The 26667-nt window shown below is 34.3% G+C and overlaps 1 protein-coding gene across 1 annotated transcript in view; it reads left to right on the top strand.

Annotated features, from left to right (window-relative positions):
* The window catches only part of LOC120861596 (ephrin type-A receptor 5), a 126833-nt gene extending 102017 nt beyond the window's left edge, over positions 1-24816 (top strand). The window contains exons 3-5 of the mRNA XM_040237320.1: positions 19017-19172; positions 23102-23437; positions 24812-24816. Coding sequence (XP_040093254.1) covers positions 19017-19172; positions 23102-23437; positions 24812-24816 — 497 coding nt within the window. The remainder of the gene's footprint in view (positions 1-19016; positions 19173-23101; positions 23438-24811) is intronic.
* Positions 24817-26667: the final 1851 nt, after the last annotated feature.

Genomic DNA, 26667 nt, shown 5'->3' with positions numbered 1-26667 from the left:
CGTGTCTGACTCTTTCCAGCCCCGTGAATCAAACAGCACACCAGGCTTCCCTGTCCATCACCAATTCCTGGAGTTTACACAAACTCATGTCCATCGGGTCGGTGTTGCCATCCAGCCATCTCATCCTTTGTCCTCCCCTTCTCCTCCTGCCCCCTATCCCTCCCAGCATCAGGGTCTTTTCCAATGAGTCAACTCTTCACATGAGGTGGCCAAAGTATTGGAGTTTCAGTTTTAGCATCAGTCCTTCCAATGAACAGCCAGGACTAGTCTCCGTTAGGATGGGCTGGTTGGATCTCCTTGCAGTCCAAGGGACTCTCAAGAGTCTTCTCTAATACCACAGTTCAAAAGCATCAATTCCGCAGTGCTCAGCTTTCTTCACAGTCCAACTTTCACATCCATACATGACCACTGGAAAAACTACAGCCTTGACTAGACGGACCTTTGTTGGCCAAGTAATGTCTCTGCTTTTTAATATGCTGTCTAGGTTGGTCATAAGTTTCCTTCCAAGGAGTAAGCGTCTTTTAATTTCATGGCTGCAGTCACCATCTGCAGTGATTCTGGAGCCCCCCAAAAATAAAGCTTGACACTTTTTCCACTGTTTCCCCATCTATTTCCCATGATAACTATAATATATAATCCTAAATTATGTGATTGAAATTTTCTAAGAGAGTAAAACTTAAATGTGCTCACCAAAAATAAATTTTTAAAGGTATGCATTGGAGATCTGGTGAGAGTTACTGTAAAAAATAAAATTTACTATAGAAAGAATGAACTGGAAAGCCCAATGTAGAGCAATGCCACATTTAGAAGATCAGTGGTAGCAGGGCATGTGAGATAACTGTTACCCCTGGACAGTTACTGTCTTCAGGGGCAGTGGTGCACTTTGCTAGAGCTAAAAGCTAAAGGAACTATGAAAAGAGATTGAGGATGCAGGAGATTTTGCTGATAATTTAAGGTAGTCTAAGAATCTCAGTGGTAGGTTTTCAGATGTTCCAGAAGTGAGGGAGATGGGATCTATAAAAGGCAGGATGTACATAGTTACAGAGAGAAGACAATTCATGAGGTAACAGATAAAATGGTAGATGAAGTGTGGTAATATATAAGACAAGACTTAAAATGTAGTAGGCACTCAATAGGGATTTCACAGGTGGCACTGGTGATAAAGAGCCTGCCCACCAATGCAGGAGACAAAAGAGACATGGGTTTGATTCCTAAGTCAGGAAGATCCCCTGGAAGAAGGCATGGCAACCCACTCCAGTATTCTTGCCTGGAAAATTTAATGGACAGAGGAGCCTGGCAGGCTGCAGTCCACGCGGCTGCAAAGAATGGGACACAACTAAGCAACTGAGCACACACACATACCCTAAGCAACTGAGCACATGCACACACACACACAAACACACACACAACTCACACACACTCAATAAGTGTCATTTTAACTTTATTATATGGATAAGCATAAAAAGTGGTTTCTAACTGGATTTTTTTATTCTCATGACAAACTCATAATACATATTAACATGATTTAAAAGACTAGACAAAAATTAATTATTGATATACTTTTCCAAAATTTTTGAATGGTGTAACAGTTGATTCAGTCAATGCCCTGTTTCTAGGCATAGTTTTAAATATCTTAAAGCAAACATACAAAATATGTGACATATTCAAAAGTGCTCAGAAATCTTCATGTGAAGTATTCATCCAAAATACATGATTTGTCAAAACTGGGAATGATTCCATTTAAACTCTAGTTTATATTCCTAATATGAATGAGGAAGAGTTTATTAAAAAACAGAGACTTACCTACTACTTGTGTGCTTAAATAAATGAAAATCTATCAAGAATATTTTGTTTCTCCTTAAGAATAACATTTGTAATTTCTTTTTGCTTCAGACGAGAGTCCTAAAATGTGGGTAGAGCAAACACACATGACATAAATCATCAAAATAAGTTCTCCCAAATGTCATGTTTCTTAACCACAAATTGCTGTAGTTGTTTAAACCACATCATAATTTAGAGAATCCCTCTTTCTGTACAGGCTCAGTGCCAAATTTGCATGGCAAGCTTGATCACAGGACTGAAGACTCAGTTCTAGTAAACTGTCACAAATCTGCCTTTTGAAAAGTCAGGATTTATTCCCACTAGGTTTCACCAGCAGATTGATTTTTAAGTTTTTCATACAGAATAGATTTTGAAAAAAGGATATTTATTTATATTTCATACTTATGATATGTTGATGTTAAAGTGCTTATTTGTAAGTTCTGTATAAAACGTTACAGTCTTCATATTTAAAATGTTTTCTAAAAGTTTATTGAATTAACATAGTTCAAGACATTTATTTCTTATACTTATTTTCTTGACATTCATTTCTCTGTATGTTTACCTATTACTGGCAATGCCATACTTACTGATACGTAAACTATTATGTATTTATAGTAACTAGTGTTAATGGTGAATTTAGTACATTTTAAGAAAGAAGCTTTAGTACAGTTTTAGTGCATTTAGTATATTTGTAGTAAGAAAAAACCCAAGACAACAAAGAGAAGACTCTACACATGGACATCACCAGATGGTCAATACCAAAATCAGATTGATTATATTCTTGGCAGCCAAAGATGGAGAAGCTCTATACAGTCAGCAAAAACAAGACTGGGAGCTGACTGTAAATCAGATCATGAACTGCTTATTGCAAAATTCAGACTTAAATGGAAGAAAGTAGAGAAAACCGCTAGACCAGGTATGAGTGAATTAAATCAAATCTCTTACTATTATACAGTGGAAGTGAGAAATAGATTTAAGGGATTAGATCTGGTAGCCATAGTGCCTGAAGAACTATGAATGGAGGTTCGTAACAATGTACAGGAGGCAGTGATCAAGACCATCTCCAAGAAAAAGAAATGCAAAAGGTGAAAGCGTTGTCTGAAGAGGCCTTACAAATAGCTGTGAAAAGAAAATAAGCTAAAGGCAAAGGAGAAATGGAGAAGTATATCCATTTGAATGCAGAGTTCCAAAGAATAGAAAGGACAGATAAGAAAGCCTTCCTAGTGATCAATGCAAAGAAACAGGAAAACAATAAAATGAGAAAGGCTAGAGATCTCTTCAAGAAAATCAGAAATACTAAGGGTATATTTCATGCAAAGATGGGCTCAATAAAGGACAGACATGGTATGGACCTAACGGAAGCAGAAAATATTAAGAAGAGGTGGCAAGAATACACAGAAGAACAATACAAAAAAAGATCTTCATGACCCAGATAACCACGATGGTGTGATCACTCACCTAGAGCCAGACATCCTGGAATATGAAGTCAAATGGGCCTTAGCAAGCATCACTACCAACAACGCTAGTGGAGGTGATGGAGTTCCAGTTGAGCTATTTCAAATCCTGAAAGATGATGCTATTAAAGTGCTGCAATCAATAGCCCAGCAAATTTGGAAAACTCAGTAGTGGCCACAGGACTGGAAAAGGTCAGTTTTCATTCCAATCCTAAAGAAAGACAATGCCAAAGAATGTTAAAACTACCACACAATTGCACTCATCTCACATACTAGCAAAGTAATGCCCCAAATTCTCCAAGCCAGGCTTCAACAGTACATGAACTGTGAACTTTCAGATGTACAACCTGGATTTCGAAAAGGCAGGAGAAGCAGAGATCAAATTGCCAACATCTGTTGGATCATCGAAAAAACGAGAATTCCAGAAATACTTCTGCTTTATTGACTATGCCAAAGCCTTTGACTGTGTGAATCACAACAAACTGTGGAAAATTCTCCAAGAGATAGGAATACCAGACCATTTTACCTGTCTCCTGAGAAATCTGAATGCAGGTCAAAAAGCAACAGTTACAGACTAGTCCCAAATCAGGAAACGAGTACATCAAGGCTGTATATTGTCACCCTGCTTTTTTAACTTATATGCAGAGTACATCATGTGAAATGCTGGGCTGGATGAAGCACAAGCTGGAAGGAATAAAGATTTCTGGGGGAAATATCAATAACCTCAGCTACCCAGATGACACCACCCTTATGGCAGAAAGTAAAGAAAGAACCAAAGAGCCTCTTGATGAAAGTGAAAACGTTGGCTTAAAATTCAATAATCAGAAAACTAAGGCCATGACATCCAGTCTCATCACTTCATGGCAGATAGGTGGGGAAACAATGGAAACAGTAACAGAATTTATTTGCTTGGGTGTTCAAATCACTGCAGATGGTGATTGCAGCCATGAAATTAAAAGACATTTGCTGCTTGGAAGAAAAGCTTTGACAAACCCAGACAGCATATTAAAAAGCAGAGACATAATTTTGCTAACAAAGGTCCATCCTAGTCAAAGCTAGGGTTTTTCCAATAGTCATGAATAAATGTGGACTCTGAATAAAGTTGAGTGCTGAAGAATCGATGCTTTTGAACTGTGCTGTTAGAGAAGACTCTTGAGAGTCCCTTGAACTGCAAGGAGATCCAACCAGTCCATCCTAAAGGAAATCAGTCCTGAATATTCATTGGAAAGATTGTTGCTGAAGCTGAAAAGCCAATGTTTTGGCTACCTGATGTGAAGAACTGATTCATTTGAGAAGACTTTGAAGGTGGGAAAGACTGAAAGCAGGAGGGGAAGGGAATGACAGAGGATAAGATGGTTGGATGTCATTACCAACTCAGTGAACATGAATTTGAGTAAGCTCCAGGAGTGCTGGGAAGCCTGGCTTGCTGCAGTCCATGGGGTTGCAGAGAGTCATACACAACTGAGTGATTGAACTGAACTGAGTAAGAAGCTTTAAGTATCGTGATATAATGAGTATTTTTGAAAAGTTGATTTTGAATTTTTCCCTGTTGATTTTTAGCATCATTTTTGATAAAAATGCCATAATGAGCTGGAAATGATTTATGTTTTATAGAGGAAAAAGTGAAAATGCTCCCTTAGACAATGTGTTACTTATTTCTGACTGTCTTTGAATTAAAAAAAAAAAAAAAAGATGGAAGGTACAAAACTAGATGGCACTTTGTTCAACCAACCAAGTATGGGTTTTCTTTCAGAAACCAAAACGAGCAGTGGAGAGGGAAAGTGAGGCTGAGTTTCTTCTTGGGAAAGAAGGCTGACAGAGCTGGAACTTTTCAAGAATAAAGATCCAGAAATCCTTTAAGGATAAGGATAGTAGTAGTTTGGGGAACAAAGTTATCAGTGAACATAATGGGGTCTGAATCTCAGCTTTGTTCTTGGTTATGTTTCAGGGGTACAGTTTACTTTTAAGTGTAAAATGGAGATGATATTATTTATTTACCTTGAATTTCTTGGGAATTTTAACTGAAGAAATGAAGTTAAAATACATCTTAGTAAATTGCCCAGAACTTTGATGTCATACTAATTAGTAAATAAAAAGCTGAAAGCTATGCTTTGAGTCTCTTGGCAATATCTTTGTATCCTAAGCACCCAACCAAAGACAATCAACACCATGCAGAATTTTGTGTGTTGGATGCTACGTGTAGAGGATCATCTTCTTTTCTTCATGCACACTCTTCCCAATAGAGATTATATTCAGTCCCGTGGTCTTAAATACTCTTAAATTCAGCCCAGACTTATCTTTCAAACTCTAGACCCATCTGTCTGGCTGTATGGTTGATATCTCCACTAGAATGTCTCATCCTTCTCGAGTATAATATGTCCCAAATTGAATTTCTCATATTCCCTTGAAAACCCTCAGCATCTGCAAACTTCTCTATATCAGATGAGAGCAGTTTCACCTTTCCAGTCCCTCAAATCATGCTTTACTCCTTTCTTTATCTTATTTCCCACATCCAGTTAGTCAGAGAATGCTGTTTTCTCTACTTTGAATTATATGCAGCATCCAGTGGTTTCACACTACTTCCACTGCCGCCCTGGACCAAGCCAACATCATCCTTCTGGTTGACTGCAGTAGTAGCCTCTGAACTCTTGCTTCCTGTGTTGTACTGTGTCATTTCTCTGAGTAAAAGGGAAAGTTTTTACAATAGCCTTCAAAGCCCTTTGTGCCCACCATCCATTTGACCACAACCCCTAATACACTTACTTTTGCTAACTCTGTCCCAGCTACTCCTCCTCTTATAAGGCCACTAATTCCATCAGGAGGGCCTCATCCTTATGATGTCATCTACTTAGTTACCTTCACATTGGAAGTTGGGGCATTAGCATATTAATTTTGAGGGCACAAAAAAACACTTAGTCCATAACAAATGCTGCCATTTCAATATCAGTTTTGTACGTTTTATGCTGAAAAAATGTCAACATGTAATATGTTCATGATGTTAAAGAACGAAAAGAAAGAAAGAAGGAAAGAAAGAGAAGCAACACAAAATGTGAGGTTCCATAACTGCACATGCTTTCCTCAGCCTCTATCATCTGTAACTTTTAGGTTAGTCATTCATAATATTCAAATTGTAGTTTCTTTGAAGAAAGTGTTTCCCTAAAATTGTAATATCATAGTACAAAAATTGTAATAAAATTAATATACCCTACATCTCTAGATGCTCACGAAGACAAAGATTATCTAGCTACTGAGATGTTTTTGTTGTTTCAAGGAAGGAAAAATCATCATGAGTCCAATTTTAGCTTTATAAATGTTTATTCCTAAATGTATTAAAAAAGATAAACCTTACAATTGCTGGCAGTTCCTTAAGTTTGAAATTCTAATGAAGTGAACATTTTGAATTTGTTTAGCTCAAGTTGAAACTATTTTCAGATTTGCCTATAGTGTGATGAACAGCTGCTCTGTAATCATCTTGAGATCAGCCATTTAGTTATTGTCTTTCTGACTTACTTTTTCTTCATGCTCTGGCTTCTGGAGAAAAAAAAGCCAAGACCCTTTCTGGTTTTGAAATTGAAATCACTGGATAGCTAAGACATAAAAATAAACTGTGGCAGTGATTGAGAAATTCTGTAGCACTGATCACATTAAGAAGAAAAAATATGTGTGCTAAACATAGATAAACGAAAATAGTGTAATATATATATGCTATGAAATGTTTTTCAGATTTTGCCTGCTTGAAGTTTCTAGAACTAAGGTATATTATTAAAGGACAATCTTTACCAATTTATTTTGGGAATGCATTATTTTCCATTCTGTGAATACAGAGCTGTGCCCCTAATGTTGACATCTGAAATTGTTTAATTTGAGACCCAGTAGGACAGTTGAACACTGAAAATCAGGGGCAAATAGATGGCTGCTTTTGCCAAATTAACTGCACTAGCCAGTTGCTTTTGCTAATTCATAGACCTTCAGTTGAAAAAGTCAGCATTTCTTAGATATGGCTTGAACATTTGAAAAATGATTTAGTTGAATTCTCATTGTATAATTTGGAAAACATTGTGAACAGCTCTATGTCTTATGTATCCTTTATACTTCTTTCATTGTATTCATGTTCATATAAACTAGCAGTGGCCTAGATCCAAGCACACTTCCTCGCAAATAATCAGGGAAAATTTTAAATATTTTTTTGTTTTAATACAAATTATAATTTCAAACACTTAATCTCTATATCTGTGCTTTCTAAAAAACTGCATTATTAATGTTTTATTAAGCTCAAATTGTAATCAATTTGAAAAGTAGTTCTCTGACAGGACTGAGGAGTAAGTTTTCCTTTATTATAGTTGTTGCTTGACTTTTAAGGAGAAAATTATCGCTAATTCATTTATACTACATATGTGGTTTATTCTTTATTTCAAAAGGGTACATACTTAATTTGTACTTTTTCATCAAATCAAGGGAAATATAATTTTGTTGCACAGGTTTTATTATTTTCTGAGTTAGTTGACTGAGATATAGTGCCCAGTGGTACAAGGCAAAGTGTTCATAATGGAAAGCACTATTTTTATCTTAGCTGTCAAGGTAAAGACCTTGGGCCAGACCTTGCATATACTTTCAAAATAAATACTGTATTTTAGTCTGTTCATTTTAACAACATAAATACTACTTTTTAACTTAAAGAAGTATTAACTTCTTTAATACTCTTTTTAATCCTTGATTAAAATTTTAAATTAATTTTATCCAATTTTTAATGAAGTGGGAAATATATAACCAAATATCAAAGATTTTGCACATTTAAACTCTCATACATATCCTACCACACTGTTACTGAAGCATACTATTTGGGAGAACAAAATGATCAACATCTTATCCATTGAAATTATAGAAATACCAAAAAGTCCAGTGGATTAGTAATTAAAATACAACTTTAAAATTACCTATAGCAATTTTTTATTGGAGAGGAATCCAATTAATCAAAAATTAAAGGGAAATTATAATCTTTGCTTTGAAAGATACCATGGATTCTGTTATTTTCAATAAATGTCCATCCTTATATAGACAGGTTTTAAAAGTCTTTGAAGAGTTGGTGATGTTCTATAGCTTTTATTTTAGTGGAGATTCAGTTAGTTAAATGCAAAATGGTCATTTTGCTATTTACAACTCTACACAGTTTAGGGGTCATTTGTCTGTCAATTTCAAACTCCCAAAGGGCTTCATGGGTTTGTTACTATATCTCAAGCATGTCCATGTTGCCAAAATGGAGAGATATATTATCATATCACTGCATAATGTCTTTTCATGAATAATACACAGAACTTTTAGTATTTAAACTTGTGAAATTGAAATTAGTTTAGAATAACAGTTTAATCTTAGAAAACCATATCCTGGTTAAGGGATAATTTTAATTAAGTAATAATTTAATCAGCATAATTTACTTGAGGATTAAAAATATTCCATCCCAGTTTATTTAGTGTATAGATTTTATCTCTACACACTTCAGTATATTTCTAATTTTAAATATTTTAATGTTGCTAGCTATTACTTATGAAGTATATGTTCTAAAATTAGAAATAAAATAAGACGTGATATTGGTACATAATACATTTTTTACTAAATATGAGGATACTCTGTTCTATTACCCTAGACTATGAGAGGAAGTTAAGTTCAGTATTAGTATTGATCACTGACCCTACATGACATGGTACTTCTATAAATGAATAGATTAGGAAACATAAAAATCTGAAAGTAATACAATCCTAAACATTTTCTAAAGTCACACATCTATATTTTATTTACAATGTATAACATAAAATATATTGTATAAATATATCATATACAATTCTATATAATTATAATTTATAATAATATGTGTGGATACATCTTACTGAAAAACAAGCTTTTTGTTTACATACACATTCAGACATACTCATAGGATGTGTATAACACATACACAGTGCTGTAAAATTGTTCAGACTACTAGACAGTCATACTCATCTTCCATACTAGTAAGGTTATGCTCAAAATCCTTCAAGATAGATCTCAGCAGTACATGAACTGAGAAATTCCAGCTATTCAAGCTGGGTTTAGAAAAGGCAGAGGAAGTAGAGATCAAATTGCCAGCATTTGCTGGATCATAGAAAAATCAAGGAAATTTCAGAAAAACATCATTTGTTGTTTCACTGACTACATAGGGCCTTTGGCTGTGTGGATCATAATAAACCGTGGAAAACACTGAAAGAGATGGGAATACCAGACCATCTTGCCTGTCTCTTGAGAACCCTATATGTGGGTCAAGAAGCAACAGTTAGAACCTTATATGAAACAAAAGACTGGTTCAAAATTGAGAAAGGAGTATGACAAGGCTGTTTATCATCACCTTGTTTATTTAATTTATATGCTGAGTACAGCATGTGAAATGCCAAGCTGGAAGAGTTACTAACTGGAATCAAAATTGCTGGGAGAAATATCAACAACCTCAGATATGTAGATGATACCATTTTAATGGCAGAAAGTGAAGAGGAAGTAAAGAGCCTCTTGTTGACAGTGAAAGAGGAGAGTGAAAAAGCTGCCCTAACTTAATATTAAAAAAAACTAAGATCGTGGTATCTGATCCCATCACTTCATTCAAAATAGAAGGGGAAAAGGTGGAAGCAGTGACAGGTTTCTTTTTCCTGGGCTCTAAAATCACTGAGGACAGTGACTGCAGCCATGAAATTAGAAGACGATTGATTCTTGGCAGGAAAGCTATGACAAACCTAGATAGCATATTAAAAAACAAAGACATCACTTTGCCTGGAAATGTCAGTATAGTCAAGGCTATGGCAATACTCATATCCGATAAAATAGACTTTAAAACAAAGGCTGTGAAAAGAGACAAAGAAGGCCACTACATGATGATCAAAGGATCAATCCAAGAAGAAGATATAACAATTATAAATATATATGCACCCAATATAGGAGCACCGCAATATGTAGGACAAATGCTAACAAGTATGAAAGGGGAAATTAACAACAACACAATAACAGTGGGAGACTTTAATACCCCACTCACACCTATGGACAGATCAACTAAACAGAAAATTAACAAAGAAATGCAAACTTTAAATGATACATTAGACCAGTTAGACCTAATTGATATCTATAGGACATTTCACCCCAAAACAATGAATTTCACCTTTTTCTCAAGTGCTCATGGAACCTTCTCCAGGATAGATCACATCCTGGGCCATAAATATAACCTTGATAAATTCAAAAAAGTCAAAATCATTCCAAGCATCTTTTCTGACCATAATGCATTAAGATTAGATCTCAATTACAGGAGGAAAACTATTAAAAATTCCAACATATGGAGGCTGAACAACACGCTTCTGAATAACCAACAAATCACAGAAGAAATCAAAAAAGAAATCAAAATATGCATAGAAACTAATGAAAATGAAAACACAACAACTCCAAACCTGTGGGACACTATAAAAGCAGTACTAAGAGGAAAGTTCATAGCAATACAGGCATACCTCAGGAAACAAGAAAAAAGTCAAATAAATAACCTAACTCTACACCTAAAGCAACTAGAAAAGGAAGAATTGGAGAACCCCAGAGTTAGCAGAAGGAAAGAAATCTTAAAAATTAGGGCAGAAATAAATGCAAAAGAAACAAAAAAGACCATAGCAAAAATCAACAAAGCCAAAAGCTGGTTCTCTGAAAGGATGAATAAAATTGACAGATCATTAGCCAGACTTATCAAGAAGCAAAGAGAGAAAAATCAAATCAATAAAATTAGAAATGAAAATGGAGAGATCACAACAGACAACACAGAAATACAAAGGATCATAAGAGACTACTATCAGCAATTCTATGCCAATAAAATGGACAACCTGGAAGAAATGGACAAATTCTTAGAAAAGTACAATTTTCCAAAACTGAACCAGGAAGAAATAGATAATCTTAACAGACCCATCACAAGCACGGAAATTGAAACTGTAATCAGAAATCTTCCAGCAAACAAAAGCCCAGGTCCAGACGGCTTCACAGCTGAATTCTACAAAAATTTAGAGAAGAGTTAACACCTATCCTACTCAAACTCTTCCAGAAAATTGCAGAAGAAGGTAAACTTCCAAACTCATTCTATGAGGCCACCATCACCCTAATACCAAAACCTGACAAAGATACTACAAAAAAAGAAAACTACAGGCCAATATCACTGATGAACATAGATGCAAAAATCCTCAACAAAATTCTATCAATCAGAATCCAACAACACATTAAAAAGATCATGTATGGATATGAGAGTTGGACTGTAAAGAAGGCTGAATGTTGAAAAATTGATGCTTTCAAACTGTGGTTCTGGAGAAGACTCTTGAGAGTCCCTTGGACTGCAAGGAAATCAAACCAATCAAACCTAAAGGAAATCAGCCCTGTATATTCATTGGAAGAACTGATGCCGAAGCTGAAACTCTAATACTTTGGCCACTTGATGTGAAGTGCCAACTCACTAGAAAATATCCTAGTGCTGGGAAATACTGAAGGCAATAAGTGAAGGGGAATATAGATGATGAGATGGTTGAATGGCATCACTGATTCAATGGACATAAACTTGGGCAATCTCTGGGAGAGGTTAAGAGACAGGGAGGCCTGGTATGCTGCAGTCCATGGAGTGGCACAGAGTCAGAGATGACTTGGCAACTGAACAACAACACACAGAGGATGCTATTTTTAAATTGTCATTTTGAGTGTCTTTTAAAAATGCGTGCTACGTTATGTTAGCAGTAAAGAACTCACCTGCCAGTGTAGGAAACTTAAGTGATACAGGTTCAATCCCTAGGTCAGAAAGATCCCCTGGGGAATACATAACAACCCACTCCAGTATTCTTGCCTGGAGAATCTCAAGAACAGAGAAGCCTGAAGGGCTATGGTCCATAGGATTGCAAAGAGTTGGACATGACTGAATGATTTAACACACAAATATGTGCCAGTCAACATATAAGCATTAGCCACATGACTGAGTTATTTAATGACATAATGGCAATGATTAGGTTTTACTTATATTTATATGTCCAGTACCGTTTATAACACATAGGCTTGGTTTACTGCATATATTGATTGAGTGAATATGTTAAGGACATATAGCAATTTATTTTATTATTTATTTATGAATATAGATATTTCTTTGAGCTTCTGCCTATATTTGGTGAGTAAATTATATACATACATACATATTTATATGCTATATAGAGAGAAATTTAAAGTGTCTATCAACAGTATTTTATTTTTCTCTGGTATTTTTTTCAGTATTCCAGTTAGCTCTATTGCTTTCAGTCATTGAAAGTTATTTAGAAACTTAATTCTAAATTAGGATCTTTCTCATGTTTCTCTTTGTAAGTATTCAAGAACTGTTATATAGTTTAAAATCTTATTTTAATGTAGGTTCAATTTTATTGTAAGTTCAATAGGTATTGTGTAATGTAAGAATAAATCTGCTATTATCATTAAATTTTGATGTAAATGTTATTGGAAATATTTTGAGTTGTAATTTTCTTCTAGCATGTTGTTTTATGCTCTTTTTCTTAACACATCTCTTAAATTTTGCCTGAACTATCTTGTGGACACTTTATTTTGAAAAATCTATTTAAATAGCAAATTTGACATAGCTTATATCCTCTGAAAATTTACATATCAAAGAACTGTGGTAAAAACCTTGTTCATAGTGATTTTCTGTCTTTCTTAATAAAGTATAATGGGATAAATCCAATATGTTTTGAACTTTACTTGTATCTTAAACTCTATAGACAGCAGTTTGTGCATTTTTATTCCCATTGCCTTTTATGTATATTTAAATAATCTATTTTAATTCTAATAGAGATAATTCTAATATTATAAATTACTAAAACAATATATTTTACATTAATTTAAATTATTTTTTTTGGTTCCCATGTTTATTGAGTATTGACTTTGACTTGCAAAATGGATTCACTTAAGAATCCCAACAGTGATGAATCTTTAAGACTGAAATATTTTGGAAACATTAAAAGTAATTTAATTGAGAAGAGTTGAAAAAATCCTAGCTTATCAACTATCCATTTTTGGTAATTTTGAAGATTGAAAGAATTCCTAATCAGACTAAGCAGCACCTGTTCACACTTTTAAAAACTGACAGGCTTTATTCATTTGAATTGGAGTAGGAAATGACAACCCACCTCAGTATTCTTGCCTGGAACATCCCATGGACAGAGGAGCCTGGTGGGTTACAGTCCATGGGGTTGCAAAGAGTCAGACATGACTGAATGCACACGTGCACACACACACCCACTCACAGTCATTTGAATATTGATGATTTGCATCTTATGTTTAAATCTCAAAACTGTATTTTAATTGATATCTATAACATCCTTGTTTTTAAACTGATATCTATGAGAGTCAGTGTTGGTAGTTTGTGCAAAACTTCTAAAGTAGTGAGCAAGATTGTAATACTATATTTTTTTTACTTGCCAGAACTTAATATTTAGACAGTTCTCATTAACAAGCTATTTTTAAGTTCCTGCCGTACCATTTAGACCCTGAGAAAGAAACATACCATTTATACCCATAAATACTGATGAATCTGTATTCAGTACAAAGAACTATGCTTCATATGATGAAAACCAAATGAACAGTTTTCAGTCTCCAGAATGTTTATACGAGTTGGGAGCAGATGAGAAAATCTACACATAAAATTTTGTCAAAATAGTTTCTATCTTCCGTAAAAGAAACATTAAGCAAATAGTTCAAAAGTCTAAAGGATGAATAAGAAAACATGTAATCATGGATTTAGCACAACCATCTTAGGAAACATAGAAATTAAAATGAGCACTGAAGCATTGACAGAATAGGAACTTTAAAACTAGTTTCCATTTCTCCAGAAGACTGCTAAGATAGCCTCATGAAAATGTTAACATGGGGTGTGTTTCTTTGGTCTTGTTCCTTGTTCAACTTGAATGGACTTGCATAGTATTTTCAAATATTTAGGTAATGTACAAGAGTTCTATGAAACAACATTCCTCCAGCAGCTTCCTTTGTTTTGAATGAATTATATCAAGTTGGAATTTAGAAAAATTTTACTTCTTACCTAAATAATTTTTGTTGAATATTGTCAAGATTAAAGGTAAAAAGTAAATTTTACTTTTTTGGACTGTTATTTATTTTCTGTCTCCTAAATGTGTTGTTGCTTCAGAATATAAAGTAGAATTTTTTTTTTTTTCTCACCACCACACAGATATTCCCTGCCACAGTGCTTGGCAGAAAGAGCACCCTCAAAAAATAAATACACACAGAGTCTTCCAGATGTGTTCAGACTTTTATCAAGGACTACAAGCTTTTTGTACTACCCCTGTTCTCGCAATTTATACTTCTTGTCTTTTGACCTGGAATGCCTTTCCTTCAGTATTCAAAGGCAGATAAAGAAGTTTCTCAAGTTCTGGAAATTGCAAGTCAGTTAGTATTGATGGACATAGTGAGTGTGATAGGAGATTACATTTAAAGGGTTTCTTAAATATTGTCTGGAAACTTGTAGGCTGAGCTGGTATTTTGTAATAAAATTAATAGGAGTTTCCCAAAAGAGGATATGGTCAAATGCCATGGAGAAGTATGGCATCCAGAGGGCTACATTCTTAACAAAGGAAGTGGCTGTGTTGTGGAGTGTGTCAACATGTGACTTAGAATGAGGAACTTGTGATGCATGTGTGGAAAAATGATTTACGAAGTTATGTTCTGCATGGAAACCAAACTATTTGGTATTTAATTGCTATGGGGATAAATGAAGTCAAGCAAGATTGACTGTGTTGTGCTATGTGTTTTGTTTTTGCTTCACTTTGTTTCCATTAAAGAGTTCTGAAAAGTGTATCAGGCTCCAGATAATGACAAAGGGAGGGAGGGAGGAGAAAGGGTGAGACCAAGAGAAAGAGAGAGAGGGAGATTGAGAGAGAGAGGGCAATTGAGAGTACCCCTGATTTTGTAAAAGGGATAGTAGACACTTGGAAGATGACTCTAAGAGAGAGTACAGATGGGTCTCCAATTCAAATGAGCATATATATATATATATATATATTTTTTTTTTTTTGCTAAGAGCAAAGACATGTGTTGTTGTGCAGTCATGCCCAACTCTTTTCAACCCCATGGACTGTAGCTTGCCAGGCTCCTCTGTCCACTGATTCTCCAGGCAAGAATATCGGAGTGGGTAGCCATCATCTTCTCCAGGGGATATTCCCGACTCAAGGATAGAACCAGGTCTCCAGCATTGTAGATAGATTCTTTACCATCTGAGGCACCAGGCCAGCTCTCAAGAGCAAAGATACGTGTCCCTTTTAATAGGAAGAAAGATCCAAGTACATATAGATTTGGAGATTTGGTGGTAAAAAAGTAAGAAATTTCCTCTCTGATGACTTCTAGTTTCTCAGCAAACATGCATGTACCATGAGATTCACAAAGGAATAGAGCTTATAAGGAATTAGAAGAAAGAAGAACAGCTCCAAAATACTCATGTTGATCCTGAGGACTGATGCTAACTAAATAAATAATACCAAGATTGAAGGCAGGAGGAGAAGGGGACAACAGAGGGTGAGATGATTGGATGACATCATCAACTCAATGAATGTGAGTTTGGGCAATGTCCAATAGATAGTGAAGGACAGGGAAGCCTGGCATGCTACAGTCAATGGAGTTGCAAAGATTTGGAGATGACTAAGCTATTGAACAACAAGAAGATTGTGTAGCAACATTGCATGTCACACTTGGATTTAGAGCCATGATTTGATAATGTATAATTAATGATTTTTTGATATTTTTTCTTAGAATGCATTGAACCCTACAGTTTTCCTCCCTATACTTCTATTTGGATTTCTTTAGCCACCTCGAATTAAATAATACTTTAAACATAATTACTATCTCCCCAAACACATTTCATATCTAGTGTTCTCTGTCTGAGAAAATGGCACCAGTATTGCCTGTGAAGTTTAAGCCAAACACCTTAGAGTCATTGTTAGGATTTTTCACTCGTAACATCTGATCTATTAAATGTATCATGAAATGTTGCTGATTTTCCCTCATATTCATCTCCTGAATTTACCTACTCTTAACTATCACCACTCTTGTGGTGATTAGAGTGATTGGAACCACTCTTGTCTGTTTCCAGAACAATGCAACAGAAACAAAAGGGCCACATGCCTCCATGCATTCTCCTTGTCAATCCATTGCCCATGCTGGAGAGAAATGGTCTCTTACACACTACTTTGATCTTACTATTAACATTTCCCTGCTTACAACATTGTAATAACCTGTTACTACCCATTAATTAAAAGTTCCAAATATTAGAAACCATAATGTGTTTCTGACCTTGTATCCTCTTCCCTAACATCACCTCTGTCTCTTTGTTCCCACTATCTGATCAACTTTTTAGTGTTTTCCATCTCCCTACTTGTTCTCCTCTCCCTTGAAAAGATTTTGCCCTCTAAGGCACTGCAATACTTCTTCTCAAACTGGATAATTTTCCTAATCTGTTACTTATCAGTGGAGACAGCTTCCTGAAGGAAGTGTTCTTCGGCATTCCAGTCTAAATAAGGTGTCCATATTTACTTCCCTGCTCTTTCTCTTTCCTGTGTAATCATATTTATAGTTACACATGCAGTGGCTTTAATACTCATAAAGGCAGGGCCACATCTATCTTTTTCACCTTGTACCCTAGTGGTAAGCAAAATTTCTGGCTCACCACCTGCTGAAAGCATTTTGTTTAACTTCTCTACTGAAGAGAAGGATACCATTTTCTACTTTTTACTTACATCTATATCATTTCCTATTTCCTAACTTCCCATGGAGGATTGAAAAGCAGTGTTATATATGATATTATATAAAGTTTTTAAATTAAAAGGAATTCATTAAAAAGAAATGACTTTTGTTTCATGAATGATAAATGAGCTCCAAATATGCAGAATGTGTGGATTGACAGTTCATGTCTTTGAAAGAAAATTATGTTTGAAGTGAGAATGGTTTTACTGAAAAGGATAAAAGAAGAAAAATTGGATAACTTAGCTAAGAATGGTACTGGCTGCTACAGCAATCCTATTATAAGAAAAATAATATTTTAAATCTTCTCCTAATCATTTAACTACAAGAATGTCCCTAATACTATCAAAAAGCTCTTCTTATCTTTCAAATACCTTCACATTCACTCTGAATTTATAAAAGCATTAGGCTTTACTATCGCTGTAATTAGATCTACTGAAAATACCTTCTCATTTTTGTCAATTCCTGATTATTCATGGTGATGGTAGAAAGCCTTAGCATGGATTACTAAAACCCCAAATCATTTATAGCACATGAAAATTAGCCTTAGTTCATTATGTCTATCAGAATTTCCATGGAAATACAAATTTACCTTTAAGCTTTAGCAAATGTTCATTGATGCTTGAATAAATTCTCTTGAGTATATATAGTGGATTTTCAGAATAGGAAAAAAAAAAACATAAATAGTTGATTAGTCTTAAGTTAACTAAGCTCCAAAAAGTAATCAAACCATTAGTTTCATGGTCTTCACATGGTTCATAGTGGACAATCGGAATATCGAATTTGGCTTTATTACCCATTGAGAAGAAAGAGAAAGATAAAAGTTTAGGGAATACAGAATAAGGAAACTTAGCTTGTTAATGTTTACTTACCTGACCACTAACTTAACAAAAATATCAGAGATTTTCTTCATGCCATTCTGAGTAGTTCAGTTACATTTTTCTTGCCATGCCATTCACTCAGGTGTGTGTTACATAACAATATGAGAATACTTTCTGTAGTAACACTGTGATAAGTATTGTAAATGTAAAATTGAATAAGGCACATTTTTCTCCTTTGTAGAGCATTATAATTTTTGTGGTATAAACATGATTAATACCGGAATAGATGAATGTTGGAACAGTAAGGATCTCAATGAAATTTCTAAAATGGAGTAAAATGTGGGAAAAACAAAAACAAAAACCCTGAAGTCTGAATCCTCTTGATATTAGTATAATACAAATTAATAATAATGTGAATGATATACTAGCTCAATCATGCATTCTCTCCATTCTAATAGAATTTTGTGAAGGTTTTAGCATTCCCTGACGGCTAAGTGTGTAAGGAATCCACCTGTAGTGCAGGAAACACAGATGTGAATTCAGTTCCTGGGTCGGGAAGATCCCCTGGAGGAGGAAATGGCAACGCACTGCAGTGTTCTTGCCTGAAAAATCCCATGGACAGAGGAGCCTGGTGGACTGCAATCCAAAGGGTCCCAAAGAGTTGGATACGACTGAGTGACTAAGCACACAGTTAATTTACTTATTAATTCAACAACAAAACTTTGAGCAACTATTGTGTACCATTCTGTTCTCTGAGCATAGTTGAAATTTTGTTTTTCTTCAACATAAGTTGTTCTAATAATAGCATAAATGAAAGTTATATTCAAAGCACTTTGTTTTAAATACATATGACCATCTTTATATTTCCTGTAGCATAAGAATCATTATAAATATATTCCAATTATGTTTGATTTAAATACTTTAAATAAATATTTGATTATCTGGATGAATAGCCTGTTATTTATGATTCAGAAACTTATGAAAAATTTTGAAATTAATGAAAGGATGGTGTTACATGAAATCTGTGTATACTAGTCAAAATAATGACATTATTCACAAAGCAAACACTGCATCTGTTCCAGGGAAAAGCTTAGTCTCTTATTTCTTTTGACAGTGTGCAGACCTGGGTTCTTCAAAGCCTCACCTCACAGCCAGAGCTGCAGCAAATGTCCACCTCACAGTTACACCCATGAGGAAGCTTCAACCTCTTGTGTCTGTGAAAAGGATTATTTCAGGAGAGAGTCTGATCCACCCACAATGGCATGCACAAGTAAGGAAAATCCATGGATCTTTGGTGATGCTAACCTTCACCAGTTTGAAAAAATAGCATGATGGAGCCTGTTACATTCTATTACCATTTTCCCCAAAACAGGCATAATGTTTAATTTGCCAATATAGGATTTCACCAGAATCCAATCTTCTTGAGTGAACATTAAGAAATCCGAGTCTCTTTTATCATTTACAGTGGGAAGAATCTGTTTTCCCTTATTTCAAGTTCAACATCTGGGCCACAAATAATTTTCTTTTTTTTTTCCTTTATGATTTATTTGAGTGCTCGTGGTAGCCAAACATGACTTTGACAAATCCACTCCCCTGTTCCTGGTAAACTGTTTTTATTTTTCTTCCTCTTCTTCCAAGCCAACTTTCTGATCACAAAAATATCCAGTACATGATACTTCTATCTTCTTGTTGTAACCTGCCCCACTAAGCTGCAAAGACCAATGAGAAGGTCATTTATAAGACAGGAAACACTACACGAACATGGAGTGCTGCGGGTTGGCAAATCAAATTTAAGAGGCAAATATAAAACCAGTTGTCAACTAAGATTTTCAAGTGGTTGTGTTTTTTTTAACAGTGAGCATCCTTAACTATTATTAAGTATATGGTCAGATAATCTTGGATGAATAATGAACATTTTGTTCCAACATTTGCAGTGGATACTTCCATATCTATCAGTATTTTGGTGTTTTTGTTTTTCTACTGTGCCACATATTTCTGAGAAGGAAACAAATTTACATGTTATTTTGCTTGATAACAGTACTTCTTTAGTTTTTCTGTCTTCATCTCTATACCAAATCAAACAAAAACAAATGAAAGGGAAGAATAGTGAATCCCAACTCCCCTTACCATTCATTTTCCATGATGTCCCATTTCGTACTCTTTTAGATCCCTGTAGGTTGTAGTTGCCTTCAAAGATGAAGACAAATTTTTTGAAATTTAGTACTCTCTGGTATCATATATAAAGACATACGATTTCTTTATTTAAATAATCACAACTGAAATTTTATCTGAATTTCAGTGCCTGAATTTCATAATGTCAGTGAAATGTATATGCATTGTTTCTCAAATCATTGATATTAAATTTATAGTGTTAAAGATCATTCTTTATCACATTCTGATACTTTATGGATTAGATGGTTACTAACTATAAACAATTCCTCTTCACATAAGTAAATGACATTATTGTATACCTTTCTTAAGAGGATACATTTGAATGGAGGAGATATAAAGTGAGATTGAATGTGATGTATCTTGGTTGCAGTGGAAATTTCTTCAATTATTCAAAGCAAAATAAAACCCAAATAGTGGGGGGAGATGTTGGCTAGACTGTACTTTGGTGAATTAGAGAAAATCATATCTTGACTTATTTCAGTTTCATCAATTTTATAGGCATTCTTTTCTTTAAGTAGTCCAACCACGATCAGTCTCTTTCTCAGCATGAATATGAGCCTCCCATTCTGTAAAATTACTAGGTTTGGGAATGGGTGAGACCCCATGCTCTGGTGTCAATGACTGCTTAGCTCTTGTTTAGGACCTGAGGTTTATATTTTCTCTGTATCCAGGTGTGTGCATTTCTACTACTGTGTCTCAGAGGAACACTCATTTGTATGCATTTCTCAAAAAAGACAGAGAGTCCTGCAGAAGATCTTTCTAATAAATAGTCTGTGAGTGTGTGTGTTCTGTTCTTAGTTGCATTCATAATACCACAAATACCACATATGATGATACCCTAGATCAGATGAGATCACTTGATTTATGTCTGTTTGGCTCTTTAAATTTATGATTCAACTCCTTTTAATATTTTTTCTGGTACTCTGGAACACCAAATGCTACAAACCTAGAGGAAAAGAAAAAAAACAAAATTCAGATTCTAATGAATCTGTTCAAATTGAGGGTGCCTGTCACAGCTCTACTTGGGTTCATACATCATGTCTATTAGCAGGACAGTAGAATTTCATTACCTTATTTTTTGGTGCGTGTCAGTCTAAGTCTTCACTGATTACCTCTTCTTTAGAGCTTCCCTTGTATATATGAGTTTCATTTTGACTTTGAGAGCCATATGTGCCCCCACTCTCATGCTGAGAGGCTATTGGTAGCAGAGTCAGAAGAAGAGTTAGACCATGATACAGTTTTACAGATTTAGAGGAAAGATGGAAACTGTGGGTATAGTTAAGTTGGCAGGAAAAAAACTCAGAATTTTGATATCTTCTGAAGCAGACCTATTCCAAGTATACTTTACCTTTTTCTCACAAAGTAACCTGTAACATTTTGATCTTAAATTACATTTTTGCCATAATTTTCCACTATTAGAAAAGTTAAAGGCAATAGTAAAAAGAGTTGTATTTCATCTTAAGTATTTGTTTCAATTTAAAAGTGACTTTTATTTTGGAGTGTGTGAGATTGTATGGGAATATTCACAGGATTCAACCACAACTACAGCAAAGGTAGATATTTTTTAATCAAAACTGGCAATTTTTACATTATGGAGTTCTTTAAGTGATGTTTTATGAATACTAGGTAACTTTCTTATTACTTTTAAATTTAGTCCTCAGAAGTCATGGCTTAATAAATGTTAGGTAGAAATTAATATTTACTTCTATGTTTAGAACAGACAGCACATATTAAGATAACTAAGCTGTCATCCTGAGTAGGTTAATTTACGCCTATGAACCATTCATAGTCCATTTTATTCCCTATTGGGAAATTTTTGCTAAGTAATTCTGAAACAAATCTAAATGTGTTTTCTCTTCAAGAACATCTGATCATATAATATTAACAGTGGACTGAAGCTGTAAGTCTCAGTATCTAAAAATCTACTCTAGAGTCAGACAATATGCAGTTAATTCTTTTATAGACACTATTTTTTTAGAGCATTTTTAGGTTCAGAACAAAATTAAGAGGACGATACAGAGATTCCCCATATATCTCTCATCTGCACACATTCATAGCTTGTCTCATTATCAGCACCCCCCACCAGAGTAATGCATTGGTTACAATTGGTAGGTAACCAATTTTAGTTCTCTTTGGTCTGCTATTTCAGAAATACAGTATTATACACGTGGATAGCATTTGCTATTTATATATAAATTTATTATGCTGATTTTTCAAGGTCTGAACACATTCATTCTTCTTAATTGTGTTTTGGAGAATAATTTTTAAAATAAGTTTCAGATTTTCAGTTAAGTAAAATGCACAGTTTTGCCAAACCACAATGTTAAAACCATATCAAAGTATGCAAAATTTTATTATAGTTTGTAATTTTGATCAACTACTTAAATTCTTGTTTTGTTTTTTTTTTTTTTTTTTGTCATATGAGGGAGGTTCCAAATTCTGTTGGTGGCTTATCAGTAGATATGCAACTTCCTTTGAGATAAACTAAGGCTGTTTTTGTTTTTCCTTTTTAATTTCTGTAGAATTTGTAGTCAAGAGCCACACTAATAAATCCTCTTTCTACCTGTACTCATTGCTTAGTAAATCCTTCATGTTTAATTCCTAGCTTTCAGGGAACAAGTATCATTGAGGACTTAAACACGTCAATGCCCAAGGAGAATTTTTCTTTGCACTTGCCAAAGAACCTGCCACTATTTGAATACATAATTTTATCTACATTTTTTGCATGCATAGTTTTATTCCATAATTCTTTATGTATACACTAAGCAAAACATCGTCTTTAATTGAACTTGTTACATTGCCAAGATAAATCATTTCTATAATATTTAAACCCTACTATTGTCCCGACAAAACTATAACAAGATTTTTCAAAGATTATTACAAATTGATAATTCTTGCATTCTGCCCTGCTTAAAACAATGATTGCAAAGCTATTTTTTTTTCCTTCAGGCCAGAAATTTGTGTAGTAAGCAATGCCTAATTTTATCATCTCAAAATTTGTTTTTTTCACTTTACTTTGCAAACCAGGACCCCCCTCAGCTCCTCGGAATGCCATCTCAAATGTTAATGAAACTAGTGTCTTTCTGGAATGGATTCCTCCTGCTGACACTGGTGGAAGGAAAGATGTGTCATATTATATTGCATGCAAGAAGTGCAACTCCCATGCAGGTGTGTGTGACGAGTGTGGCGGTCATGTCAGGTACCTCCCCCAGGAAATCGGCCTGAAAAACACCTCTGTCATGGTGGTGGATCTGCTCGCTCACACAAACTATACCTTTGAGATTGAGGCAGTGAATGGAGTGTCCGACTTGAGCCCAGGAGCCCGGCAGTATGTGTCTGTAAATGTAACCACAAATCAAGCAGGTAAGTGTGATGTCCAACCAAATCATGTACCTTAGGACAAGCTCTGTCAGTTTTCTCCCCAGCTCAGGGCCCCATTATCCAGAGGGTTAGGACTTAGAGTAGAATGAATACACCTTGAGACTTTTTTTTTTTAAGTTTTAGGCAAATAAAAGCTAAAGTTTCATAGCAGACACATCCATGGACAGAAAACAAAAGATAGATTTTAGTTGAATTTTTTCATTAAAAAAATATATTTATGGCTCAAATCCATCTGTGAAAAATATTTTATCTCATAATTTTGAACAATGCAATTATTATAGCTCAGATCTACATTTTTGTTGTTTTATTCACTTCAAGTTTTTTCTTTAATTCATTAAGGTAGCATGTAATCAGGCAGGTTTATTAGTTTGGCACCACATCTGAATTTTCTTTGCGTATTAAAATAAGGTTTTCTTATTGTTTCTATTATTATTATTATAAATGCATAAAGCAACTTTTCTTTGATAAATCCATTTATCAAAATTATAATAACTGCGAGCTGTTGTACAACAACCATACATATGAAAATATATCTACATTCCATATGAAGAAGTTGGAAATGTTAAGGAGTAGGGAAAATAGTGCTGCTTGAATGATTAATTCCCCTAAAATTTCCCCTCAAATACTTAATTTTAAGTAAATCAATATAGAGCAGTTCTTGTCTGGTAAACTAAAAATCAAGCTATGGCTTGATTAATAACTCATCCTATTATGTGGCAAGAACCATTCAAAGCCTATGAGTAGCTTATCACTGGTTTTTGTCAATAACAGGTGCCTGTGTAGGAAAGGGCTTTACATGAAATGCTCCTTCTATTCCTTGGCCTCAGCTCTTAGTTCATGGAATAAATTGGTTACCTCTTAAGTACCTCAGGTGGACTTTGCTTGGTGAGGACATCCTTGCCAGTAGAGCTCACAGTGTAATAGGATATGTTTGACTGAATTAGGTCAGACTTAATTCCTGTAATGTTAGTATAAGTTTGTAGGTAGTGGAATGATCTGATTGACAAGAAAATGTTGTTTGTAATCAAGTTTTGGTCAAAATAATTTGAATTATTGGATGTGTCAGGTAAATGAAGTGGTTATCTCTTGAGAATAAGAAAAATATGTATCATTGGGTTCATAGCTGTTTTTGACTGATAAAACTGAGAGAAACATTCCAAAGTAACCCAGAGGATACAAAGATATTTGAATTATTCACTGAGCATCATTCTAAGCACTCATGTTCTCATCCATGTTGAATGTATCCATAGCATGTTTTTTATTCCATGACAAAAAAAAAAGCACTGTACACCAATATGCCACTTTCCTCAGTAAATTTTTTTTTAATGTTTTACTCCATTTTGTCCTTAACCTAAGGTTAAACTAATAAAAGTGCTAAGAAGAGGTAGACAAAATTAGAGAAAATTAGGTTTTCCTTCAGTATAGACTCAGCTTAGGGCATACTAGTATACATTAATTTTTCATCACAGTATCTAGATGCCACAAGTGCTCTGTGAATGTGAACTGTCTTCTCACATCAGAAAAATATTGGGATTAAACTTTTGCTTTCAGCCTTCATATGCAATATCTTTCAAGCTTACTTGGTTCTCCATGTGAATCTTCCATTAACATACTGAGAGCATACTGAACAATCATTAAGAATTGTAGTCCCCTGGTAGCATATTATTTAAGCTTGCATAACCTTCTCTGAATGATGTTTCTCTGATGAACTAGATAACTGTTTTTTAAATGAAATTATTAATAAATATTTGCTCCAGGTGTTTTTTACTTACTGGCCTTTTAGGACTGCACAGTATGTTTTTTGATCTACAGATACTTTAAATATCAAGAAAGAATATTTTTTTATCTGACTATTCAAGGCATGGCTATCATATAAAACAAACATTTGTATTCAGAGCAGAAACTTTGTTGACTTTTGATTTGCTGTTTTTCCCCCAAGTTTTCAGAGTGTACATACTGTAAAATCCTTACAAACCTACCAAAAAATAAAAAATAAAAACAAGATGGAGATTTTCTCACTGTCTGACATTTCAGACCAACTAAATATCAATTTCACAAAAATTATTGATTTAAGTAACTCTTAGATTTAATGCCACAGTGCTGGACATTTATCAAGTACCAACATTATAGAAAGTGGGCTACAGTAGTTGGTTTTAATGCCTGAATATTTTCTCAGCCTTAAATTTCAGAAAGTTATCTGTACCATATGTGGTTTTTATACAAAACTTCTTTTAACAGATTTCAACTTTAGTTTCAATCTCTATGGAGTGTTTTTTGAGAAATGGATTTATTTCTTAATCTGTTTCAAATTTATAATTTGTTCTGTCATTTCCTGATTGATTTATATTAGTGACATCAATGTGATATACGAGCAGCCGAGATTCAAAATTATGTTCAACGTGTACAAGAGAAAAAAATAGTAATTTTTTCAAGATATGAATCATATGTTAATCTAGAAACTGAAATTGATTAGGTAACCCTGGCTCATCAGTCTATAAAAAGAAATAATGATTTTATGCCGAGGATAGTGATTAAATGATTAATTTATGGGTGTTTACACAGCATTTAAGACATTTTTCCAGCTATTAAATCATTATGGAGTCTACCATTTTGCTTTTGTGAGAAGTCATCTGAATTCAAATGATACTTTTTTGCATGTAAATTAATAGTCAAGTCAAAAGATGAAGTTTTAAGGAAAGCTAAATACTACAATTAGTTGGAATTTATGGGATGGGCCTTGTAGAATTCAACAAATAGTACTGAGACTGACAAAGAATTGCAAAGTTGTTGTGGGAATTATCATGGTCAAGAAATATAAACACACATGAAGTGGGAAGATTGAGGGTGGGAAAAGTAATTTACAAAAAGGTAAAGGAATATTGTGTTTGAGAAGGGGAAATGATAGGAAAAACTTTAAATACATAAATTATATAAAGAACATTAACGGTCAAATTGCAAAGTGGATAAAATCATGGATAATACAAACCATGCTTTATTAAGCTCAAACTTAGAAAAAGAATAAATTTCATGGAGCTCCTCAAGTTTTCTAGTGATTTGGAAACATTGATGTATAAAATTTTTTTTACAGAAAATGCATTTAGATTATTTACATGACAACACTTCTATTGTTCATTCCTATTGTATTATCATTTATTTTGTCTTACTAGTTTAGGTCATAAAAAATATAACTGCTAGATAGATGGATAGGTAGA

This window comes from Oryx dammah, unplaced genomic scaffold (assembly GCF_014754425.2).
Source record: "Oryx dammah isolate SB20612 unplaced genomic scaffold, SCBI_Odam_1.1 HiC_scaffold_3, whole genome shotgun sequence".
NCBI lineage: Eukaryota > Metazoa > Chordata > Mammalia > Artiodactyla > Bovidae > Oryx > Oryx dammah.
This window is presented reverse-complemented; position numbering and strand designations above follow the sequence as displayed.